The 11,371-nt window shown below is 43.6% G+C and overlaps 1 protein-coding gene across 1 annotated transcript; it reads left to right on the top strand.

Annotated features, from left to right (window-relative positions):
- Window positions 1-6,507: 6,507 nt before the first annotated feature.
- Window positions 6,508-11,129, top strand: LOC126387936 (zinc finger protein 319). The gene is made up of 2 exons (XM_050040748.1): window positions 6,508-6,664; window positions 7,703-11,129. Exon 2 carries the CDS (start codon window positions 7,866-7,868, stop codon window positions 9,627-9,629), a length of 1,764 nt encoding a protein of 587 aa, XP_049896705.1. The 5' UTR covers window positions 6,508-6,664; window positions 7,703-7,865; the 3' UTR covers window positions 9,630-11,129.
- The last annotated feature ends 242 nt before the right edge of the window (window positions 11,130-11,371 follow it).

Here is an 11,371-nt window from a genome sequence, read left to right on the forward strand (position 1 = left end):
AGTGGATTGTTCCCTCTGGGTTGGGAGAGAGTTAATGCCTCAAGAGAAGGAGTTCAAGTATCTCGGGGTCTTGTTCACAGTGAGGGGAGAATGGAGCGTGAGATGGACTGGCAGTTTGGCGTTGTGTCTGCAGCGATGCAGGCGCTGCACCTGACTGTCGTGGTTCAGAGGGAGCTGAGCAGGAAGGTGAAGCTTTCGATTTACTGGTCCATCTGCGTCCCAACCCTCACCTATGGTCATGAGCTCTGGGTAGTGACTGAAAGAATGAGGTCACAGATACAAGCGTCTGAAATGAGTTTCCTCTGAAGGGTGTCTGGGCTCAGCCTTAGAGATAGGGGGAGGAGTCAGACATCTGGAGGGAGCTTTTAGTAGAGCCCCTGCTCCTTCATGTTGAGGTGGTTCAACATCTGATCAGGATCCTCCTGGGCGCCTCCCGCTGGAGGTGTTCTGGGTACGCCCCACTGGTAGGAGGCCCCGGGGCAGACCCAGAACACACTGGAGGGATTATATATCTCATCTGGTCTGGGAACACTCCCGGATCCTCCAGGAGGAGCTGGGAAGCGTTGCTAAGGAGACGGACGTCTGGGGTGCTTTGCTCAGCTCAGACCTGGCCTCGGATAAGAAGATGAAAATGGATGGATGAACACAACAAACAACATTTCTGAAGCAAATATACAGAATTTTCCTGTGATTAATATCATGGTTATTCAGCGCACCTGCAGGTGATACTGGTATTATTTTTATGGCAAACAGAGAAACAAATATCTTTTATTTTAATTAAAGGTGCTGATTGTAACTCTGGAGGAAGATAGTTGACTGTTGAGTCATTCCCAGATTGTCAAATACCAACACTTTGGGTTGGTGGTAAGAACCCAAAGCGTCAGTGTTTGACAGTAAATTCACCACAGATTCAGTGAATTGATTGATGTCATCAATGACAGTGAAGTGTGAGAACGTGCTCCAGGCTGTGATTGGCTCCATCTCTCACATCACTGCGAGATGCGTAGTTTGTTTACATATCTCAACGTCAACAAGACGGCTGCAACGAGGCAGCGCCGCCTCTGAGCACCTCTGCCTCAGACCATACATACGCAGAAATGATAACAGCCCAGCTGGCAGAGCATATTAAAACTGTAATTATTCAACAAGGCTTTAATAGACAATATTTAAAACTGTTTATTCACTAACGTGTTGGTCAAATGTATTGAATAAGTATGAAATTGACACCTTTTCATCCTCATCAATTATTTATTAAAAAATGTAACTATGAAAACAGAGTTTCCCAGTTTTTGACATTTGACATTTGAACATGTTGGAAGAGAGTGACGAATGGTTGATCAGCTGTTTGTGACTGCCTTCACATTCACCGACGCTCACTGACGATCCAGTGCTGGTGCATCAGGGCCTTGATGCGTGGAAACAACTTCACTGCTTTCTCCATGACACACCTCTGGGCAAACTTATCTCCTTGTATCAATAAATGAGGGCGTGGCAGTATGCTGTTTGCAGATGGTGAGCACGTGCCTGTCAGTTTAGAATGATTCAGATTCACCAGCATACGCACAGTGGTAAGAGTAAAAGCCAGTGCGCACTGGAGGAGCCTGGGATCAAATTGCCGATCTTTCGATCACTTGGAGAAAGGGATGGTTGCTGGAGCAGTGTTTGTTAAGTTCTCCTCTGCCTACAACACTGTCCAGCACAGACTCCTCCTCCACAAGACCCAGGAGAAAACAAACAACACCCAGCTGATGGAACTGTAAAGTACACTAGAGAACAAACTGTTCTATGTTAAGCTGGAAGGTAATAAGGTCTACCACAGGGCGGGGTCCTTGCACCAGTCCTGCTCTACATCTACACCAACGACCAACCAAGAAGCGAGGAAACCAGCCGGTGTATCTATGCAGATGATCTAGGTGAGGCTGCAAAAGAGGCGACTTCATCATTGTCGAGGAAAAAGTCTCTAATGTTCTGAACGAGCTAACACAAAACTACGAAGACAATCACCTCCGTGCAAACCCATCACAAACCCAGGTATGTGACTCACACCTGTGAAGCTAGGTCTGAAACAAACCTGGAACGCTGTGGACACACATCTTACTTGTGCACTGGATGTCTTTCATTCAGACCACAAATCCAAAAGACAAAATTTGTGTGGGAAACAACATCATCTCCAAACTCAATGGCTCCAGCTGGAACATCAACCCACAAACCCTGCGATCCGCTGCACTAGTCCTCTGCTACTCAGTGGCTGCGTATACATTACCAACATGGGACAGATCAGTCCACGTGAAGAAACTGGACACCACCATCAACGCTGACCATCGCTTAGTAACAGGTTACTCAGATGTACATTGACAGATGGTCTGAACATGCTATCAGGCATGGCCCCTCCTGAAATCAGACGCAGCACAGCAGGCAGAAAAGAACACCAGCTCTCTGTGTTCGGCATCTGCTTTAGATGCAGTCAGTCACCTGTCAAAAACAAATCCAACCCAGAGAAACCTTCATTGAGACTGTAACCCCCTCCGAAGCCAAAATCACAGTAGGAATTGCAACATGGAACGAAAGACTCTCCAGTCTCTCGCCTGGTAGAAATTCAACCTAACTGCCAGAAAAAATATTGACACTGTACATTTTTGCAAACCACGTTATTATGTTGAAACTTATCGTTTCTTTATGTTTTAACAATGTTGTGGTTAAAGGGGCAAAAAGCAAAATCGTTTCACCGCTAGGTTCGCTGTTGTGCACTGCCTGTAGACCAAAACAAAGTGTGCCATGAGCCACTCCTCCCTCTTACTCTGCTCTCCCTTTAGCTCTCGCAGTGCTCTCCACCTTGGAAATGCAAGGCCAATGTTAATCCGGGTTCTGTTCCTTTCTTTATCCGACAACTTCTTCGCCAACAAAGAAGAGGTAATGTCAGATCCTGGTCATCTTCAGGTGAACGTTTCGTTCCGCTCTCCGCCATTTTGCTTCCAAAATACGCGCTGCCATTGCTCACTGGCTGTAGTCTTTTATAAGGAGGGAGGAGGCGGCGATTCACATGAACGTACATGAACGCGCAGCCGGACCGGCTTGTAAACAAGGGGCTGGAGATCAACACAGAGAGAGGGTGTGTGACGTCATGCTATACTCCAGATGAAATTACACCTCTAGATCTTCACATAGCAATTTTTTAATTCCTTCAATCTAGAAATGATGAATTTCCGCTTAATGCCCCTTTAATGCGTGATAAGGTTTAGGCAAAGAACGTTGTTTGGCTTAAAAAAACAACAACTTTCATGGCACTATCCCGGCAGGAAAACAACAATGGATCACAAAAAAACACCAATGGTTGGAGCCTAAAAAGCTGCTTGTAAAGCAACAGGAAACTAAAACACAACTGGTGCTGTTGATGTTGGTCTGCAGCTTGACAGCTGTCTCGTCATCTACCATCCCCTCCACCTCCTGATGACAAGTCATCTCATACTAGGGATGCACGATAATATCGGTACATCATTGGTATCGGCTTTAAAATGATCTGTCAGAATCAGCCAACATGCTTTTTCTTATTTTGCATAATGAATATCACATACATTTAAAGTATTGTTTTCATGTCTCCATCTGCAGGTGGGCCGTCACGGTAAGAGTGTGCATGTATAATATGATGTTAATTGCACCACAGAAGAGACCTGATGATCACTTAAGTTAGGTGGGGAAAAGGGGATATATCGGTATTGGTTATCGGCCAAATAAGTTGTTACATCTCTGGCATATCAGATATTGGCAAAAACCCCAAGATCATGCATCCCTGTCTCTTGCACTACTTGTGAAACATTGATATGATCCATATGAAACTTGCAGATGTAACGTATTTATGGTTTGCAGAAATGTACAATGGCAATTTTCGTCTGGCAACTGGACTGAAGAGACTCAACCTCACAGTGCACACTCGAGGTGGGTGGACTTGAAATGCCTTCACAAACTGCGTCTGGAATCGGGTGATGCAAGGTGACGCTGCAGACTGGAGAAACTGGGTGACCTGGGGAGCGAAGAGTTGACACGTGAATATGGAACAGAACTACAGACACTGGACCATTTCATATGTTGCTGAAACAGCTGTGCACGCCTGAAGACCTTGCAGAACACAATGACTTAGCAAAAGACTGTGTCAACAAGATGTAGTGTGATTATGGGTAATATTCATAACTTTATACTCAGCCAAAAGCAATAAAATTAGATAAACTGTATTAATCACGAACAGTTCAATGACAGATATGAAATAAGGAAATGTGAAGACTGACTTTTAAACAGTTTTTGGAGACTTGTCAGACAGTGATCGCTCCACCCTGAGGCTAAATACTAAATGACATCAAACTGAAGTGAAACTGACGCTGTCTGTTTGTTAATGAGGTTGAAACATCAGAGGTCATTCAGTCAGACTGCTGCGCTTTATAACTATAATGAAGAGTTTACTTGTTACATCAAGGTGTGTGAAGACTTCCACAACAAAAACAAACAACAGAATACAGTTTAAAAGGAGAATTGCTGTTGTTGCTCCAGAAATATGAAGCTTGTGAGTGTTTAACACTGAAATGATGCATTAAATACGTCTGTAAAAAACAACTGCAGCAGAACAGCTTCAACATTGGCAGTGATTTTAATCAGTCGTGTTTAGGAGGAAGTGTTCAGAAGCTTTGCTCGCGTAAAAGTACACCAAATATTTAAATTACTTCATTACACATTATAATATTATAATATTATCACTGATGTGTTTTCATGTGACAGCAGAATTTTAGCAGGTGCAAGTATTTTATACTGCTGGGTAGCTGAATGCACGGATTAACTATTATTTATTTTTTCATTATAGGTTTATCTAGTGTTTAATAATTTATTTTTACAAGGTGAAAATAAAAACACACCTTGAAAGGAGATTAACTGTTGTAACTCACAAAATACAAGGTATGTACTGTATGAGTTTTATTGCACTTAACTGAGATGATGCATTCAAGTTATATTAACATAATTATAAGGGCCTAAAATTAACTGATTTTTTTTATGTTGATGGTTTTATCTTTTAATAGGTGACAAATATTTTGAAAAATTTAGAGGAACCACTTCGCTTCAACCACAGTCACTTGTTGGCGAGTTTAATGTACTGAAAAACAACAATTTTTATTTTATTATTATAGGTTTATATAATTCATATTTATTTGTATTTATTCTACATGTCTCATTTAAAATTTGGCCAAAAATAAATCTTTGCACAAACTAACCAGCATGCACGACAAGAGTGGAAACACAGAGGCTTTTTTCAGCTCCAGGATTTCATCTTCAACTTCTAACTTTCAAACATTAAAGGGTAAGTTTTAAAAATCATAAAACTAATTTATGATGGAGGGAGGGTCGTGGATTTTCACTCAGGCAGGCTCAAGGATAAAATTTAAAAAAAAAAAAAAAAAAATAGGAGGGTCTGAAAAAGGAAGTCACACTCCTCTGACAAATCCCTAGTCTCTAATATATCGTCAACAAAATATATTTTAAAGAGAAAAACTGTTGAAACTCAACAATTATGAGGTTTGTAAGAGGATTTTTTTACGCATCTAAGATATAATAAAATAATAATGTGAGTTTACATCACTTGAAGGAGAGAAACACTCCCCTCTATTGTCACATTAAAGAGACATGTTTGCCAGTAGCTTTTCAGCTCCTTGGACACATCATGTGCGACGACGGCTTCTGTCGGAAAAAAATACACCAATAACCATACTCTAGCTTAAAATAGAGATATTTAATAAAAATCACTTTATTCTACATCTCATTTATACTTTTGCCAAATATTAAACTGCTTGCGCAAACAAACCAGCAGCACAACAAGAGTGGGAAAACCAAGGCTTCTTTCAGCTCCAGGATTTCATCTGTAACTTCTAAAATTCAAACATCAGAGGGTACGTTTTAAAAAATCTAATAACTGGTTTATGATGGAGGGGGGGTCATGGGGTTTTCTCCAGACACTGAAGGAGGCTCAAGGAAAAATATTTGTAGCTTCGGGAAGCGTCTAAAAAAATCCACCCCCAGCCACCGCCCTGCTCTGATAAGTAAAGAACAGTCCCTAATATATCATCTGTTAAAGACTTCCACAACAAAACACCTTTTAAAGGAGAACAGCTGGTGAAGCTAAACAAATGTGAGGTGTTTGTTTTCAACAAAACTATGCATCTAAGAAATAATGAAATAATAAGGCTTTTTTGTTGATTCTTTTTATGGTCACAGTGAGTTTATCTGTGTGTGTGTGGGTGACAGATGCAGGTGAGTGTTTACATCGCTTGAAGGAAAGAAACACTCCCCCCTACTGTCACATTAAAGAAATATATTTGCTAATATCTTTTGGGCTCGTATTGTGTTTGTGTGAATGCTCTTCAAACTAACTCAGAAAGCAGTTTGTGTCCAGCTCGGCTTGTTTTTTGGGGCTCCTCGGTGCACCTGCAGCATGGAGCGGCTGTAGCAGCAGCAGCTCCGCGGCGACAGCTCACTGCGTGGCGGCTTCCGGTGTCCGTCCGTCTGCAGGAGGATGGCGTCCGGCTTCAACCGCATCCCCTCTACCGCCGGTCCTCCGAGTGCTAAATACACCGAAGGTTGTCGACCCCAGGCTGAAGACGGCAGTGGAAACCATCGATAACGGGCTCCAGTAAGTCTCCGTGATTTTTTAAGAAATGTACATGTTGTTTTTGTGCAGATGTGCGAGGCTCCGCTGGAGGAGGTGAAATTTCCCCCGCAGCTCCGGGGAGGCCTAGTCTGATCTGGGGTCCGTTTGGAGCGAAGGCTCGTTTCAAAGGAGAACTAGTTGTTGTGGCCTTTCAGGAAGCTTATACCCTGTTGTAATTGAGTCACCGTGTGTGGTGTTCATAGCGCGACAAAACCGGCTATTAATATATTAATTTTAATGTGAAATATCGGGTGAAAATCTCGAAGGAAGTCCAGTTGTTTAATAGCTGGAGCTAGCCGTTAGGTTAGCCGTTAGCCGTTAGCTGTTAGCTTCGCCGCCGTAGCTGACAAGCTAACGTCTGTTAGCCACATCCTGGAACCGCTACAGCACCATTAAATCACCATATATGAAATAACACTTCTCCATCTTATATACATGTATGTAATCAATAAATTTACACAACCTGTCTTAGTTTTAAAATACACAGTAAACGGGGAAATGGGTCTACTGCGTTCCCCGCTCGCTCTCCAGGAAATAGACCGAGCCCTTTTCTGGTGTAGCGTTATTCTCTTTACTGTTATTTTTGCGGGTTTCCGTTTAAGGAAAGGGCACCGGGTCCGTGTGTCACCATGTTGAATGACTAACTGATAATAATATTCGTATGGTACTTCTCAGATTGTTTCCTGTATAACAGGAGAGCAAGTTTTAGGCCTCTGGAGCTAGCATAGGTGGTTTGTTTCACTTCTGTGTTCACCACAAATTAGATTTGAAATATTATTCACACACACATTATTGTGACACTGGATACAGCAGCTTCCCCTGCTGAGATGTACACATAAATCTATTAAATTAGTGTTTCTGTCGCGTACATTGCTATTTATAATGAATTATGTTGGAAACTGACAGCTCCTCAGCCCCGTGCTGTCACATCAACACCCTGCATTGTATTTATTCATTGAAACATCATTCAGTTAATTTCACATAGTAATTTGTTGTGTATGTTTTTGTTTTTCCCTTCAGGTTTCCTCACCTATCTCTAAGGACGTGTGTAAACACAGATATAGCACTAAGCCAATCTCAGAGTGCTGGTTACCATTTCTTTAACCACATCCACCCTCTTCAGTTGAGCACTGAAACCCCCATCATCCACTGAGAGCTGAATCCCTGTATGTGAAGTGGAAGGATGACGGAGGCGTGGCAGCAGCAGCAGCAACATGCAGTGGCTCCACCTTCTGTTGTGCACACGCTCCCCCAGGGAACTGACAACCCTCTGGGCTGCGCTGTGTACGGAGTCGTCCTGCAGCCAGATGCTTCCCTGCAGCAGCCCCAGCACGGCCAGCAGCACGCCGTTCAAGCCCAGCAGCCCTCCTTACAGGTAGGGGGCGAGAGAGGGCACAAGTGTGGAGCCTGTGGCCATGACATATCTCACCTGGCCAACCCTCATGAGCACCAGTGCATGGTGAGCCAAGACCGGTCCTTCCAGTGCACCCAGTGTATGAAGATCTTCAGCCAGGCGACGGACCTGCTGGAGCATCAGTGTGTGCAGGTGGAGCAGAAGCCGTTTGTGTGTGGGGTGTGTAAGATGGGCTTCTCTCTGCTCACCTCTTTAGCACAGCATCACAACTCGCACGGCAATGGAAACAACCCAATGAAGTGCTCCATCTGTGAGAAAACATACCGGCCGGGTTCTGGAAACGCCACTCCAACCTCGTCAGCTGCCAACCCCCAGCAGCCTTCCACTGGTGAGACGTCCAGTGGCGGTGCAGCGATCAGTGCCTCTTCTCCTCCTGCGTTTGAGGCCTCTGCACCAGACCGGCCATATAAGTGCTCAGTGTGCCATAAGTCTTTCCGGCATTTGTCAGAGCTGACCCGACATGAAAGAGTACACACTGGTGAAAAGCCATACAAATGTGACACATGTGATAAAAGCTTCAGCCAGTCTTCACATCTAGCGCACCACCAGCGCACACACAGCTCCGAGCGCCCGTACAAATGCGCCGTGTGCGAGAAGAGCTTTAAGCACCGCTCACACCTTGTGCGGCACATGTATGCTCATTCAGGCGAGCACCTTTTCAAGTGCAATTTGTGTGAGATGCACTTTAAGGAGTCGTCTGAGCTCCTGCACCATCAGTGCCAGCCAGAAGGGGAGAGGCCTTTCCGCTGCGGTTCTTGTGGAAAGAGCTTCAAGCGCCCATCTGACCTGCGGCAGCACGAACGCACACACTCAGAGGAGCGACCATTTCAGTGCGAGGAGTGCCAGATGAGCTTCAAACAGCAGTACGCTCTCGTACGCCACCGTCGCACTCACAAAAACCCAGCTGATCGACCTTTTAAGTGTAACCTCTGTGATAAAGGTTTCCTGCAGCCATCCCACCTGCTTTACCACCAGCAGGTTCACGGGATGGAAAGTCTGTTTAAGTGTGCGTCCTGCCAGAAATCTTTTAGCCAATCAGGAGAACTGCTGAGGCATAAATGTGGTGGTGAGGTGGAGAAACCCTATAAGTGTGATGTGTGCGGCAAAGGCTACAAAAAGAATTCGACGCTGCAGCGCCACCAGAACTCTCACTGCACAGAGAAGCCGCTAAAATGCTCTTTGTGTGACAAGCGCTTTGTGTCGTCCTCAGAGTTTGTTCAGCACCGCTGCGACCCGACCCGCGAGAAACCGCTGAAATGTCCCGACTGTGAAAAGCGCTTCAGGTACTCGTCCGAGCTGCAGCGCCATCGCCGAGTTCACACCGGGGAGAAGCCTTTCAAGTGCGCCAGCTGCGACAAGAGCTTCAAGCAACGAGAGCACCTGGCCAAGCACCAGAGCGTGCACTCGCGGGAGACACAGTTTAAGTGTGTGTGGTGCGGAGAGCGTTTTGTTGACCTCACAGCTCTGCAGGAGCACACGGTCCAGCACACGGCTGAGGGGGAGAGTTTCCCTGAGGCTCAATGCATCCCATGAACTGAACTGCTCTTCAGTCCTGGGTAGCAAACATGACATTCACCCTCAAAACGATGTGTGCCAGCCTCCGCTCTCCCATTTGTGGTTTGTAACATGCACCCATTAATTATGTTAAATGATTTTTTAGTATCAAGACTCAGTTCATCCTCATCCTTGGTCGAGTTAATGGCAGAACACCCTAAATCAACAGAGGCGATTAGGACCCCTCGTCTTATTTTGGAACACATGGAAAAAAACTTGAACAGAGAGAAAAATGTGGGAAGATCTTGGTTTAGTTTAGTGCTGAGTGTGGGACCTTATTGTGTGGTTGCATGTGATCGTCTGTTTTGTAACTGTTGATTCTGTTGTTGAGAAAGACGGAAAGAACTTCCAGACAGTTGTCAGATGTGTGTGCTCATGTTTAAGCTCCTCTTAAAATCCATGTGCCTTTTTTTACCGATCACTTCACTTTGTCTTTTTGTTAATTTCATGTCCAGTTTAGCCGAAAAACCCTCCCGTGCGTATACAGCGGCTGGCTTGTGCAGCAGTATCTTTTCACATACTAGATCTTAGGTAGTATCATCTGTTTGTGCATGAATATTTATCACACTTTAATATCACTGTTGTATTATAGGTTTGGTTTATTTAGGAAAACATCCTAAGAAGAAGACGAAGAAGAAAAAAAGTGGATATGTGAAAATGTATAGCCCGTGTCCTATGAAATCTGTGTTGTTGCATCTTTGTATTAAAACAAATGACATCTAGGTAACTAACCCATACCTATCATGTCATACAAACACTTGACATGTGCAATAGAACATGCACAATGTAATATTTATGACTACTGATTCATGGCATAGTCTACTCTGTTATATTATAGATTGTGTGTATACGCTTATGTAAACATTGAAAACTGTATAGTGCTTATGTTACCTGCTTTTGTATTCACTATGAATGAACTTGCAGAATTGTGCAAGTACTTTTAGTTTCAGTTCCAGAGGGATTATCACACAGTTTAGCCCGATAAGACTTCAAAGCATTATATTGCTCACTTGCCACAAACTAGCTGCATTAGTTACTGTGCGATAGATCTAACAAAAGTAATATTATTTTTCATGTTTTTGAAGAATTGGCCTTGTAACATCCTCACAGGATCCTAGCCTCGTCCCGGTTCCAGACCGGACGCTCAGCAGATTAATCCGAGTAGCCTCAAAGTTGAGACTTATGTGTTGGTTTATGCCGGACATAAAGTAAAACATTTCTGTACTTTAGTTTACTGTGTGGATTTCTATATTCACAGTTTTTGCAGTATATTTAAAAGAAGGTTTTTGGAGTTTAAAATCATGGGCGAAGGGGATTACAGTGGGGCGGGACTGTGTGGTTGTGCCATGGTTTAAGTCCTGGTGAGTCTGCTTCAAAACGAGTGTAATGAAGCGTTGATTTACACAAACGGATATCAATATAGACTCCTGTTCATACTGTATACAGACAATTAAAATAAACCACCCTTATGAAAATAAAGGTGTACTTTGTTTTCATCACGCCTAAGACTACAACATGTATTTTGTCTAATGCTTTTCATTATTATTAATAGTAATTGTCATTTTCTCTCAATATGCTGATTATGTTCTCAATCGTTTGTCCGTAAAATGTAAAAAGTTGTAAAAAACGGCTGTTGTTAATTCCAAGGATGCAGGTGACATCTTCACATATTGAGTTTTGTCCAATCAACAATCTAAAACCCAAAAATATTCAGTTTACAA

The sequence above is a fragment of the Epinephelus moara genome, chromosome 1 (assembly GCF_006386435.1).
Source record: "Epinephelus moara isolate mb chromosome 1, YSFRI_EMoa_1.0, whole genome shotgun sequence".
Lineage (NCBI taxonomy): Eukaryota > Metazoa > Chordata > Actinopteri > Perciformes > Serranidae > Epinephelus > Epinephelus moara.

What these genes read in the sequence shown, in the direction of transcription:
- LOC126387936 (XM_050040748.1), top strand. Translation starts at nt 7,866, where the DNA reads ATGACGGAGGCGTGGCAGCAGCAGCAGCAACATGCAGTGGCTCCACCT.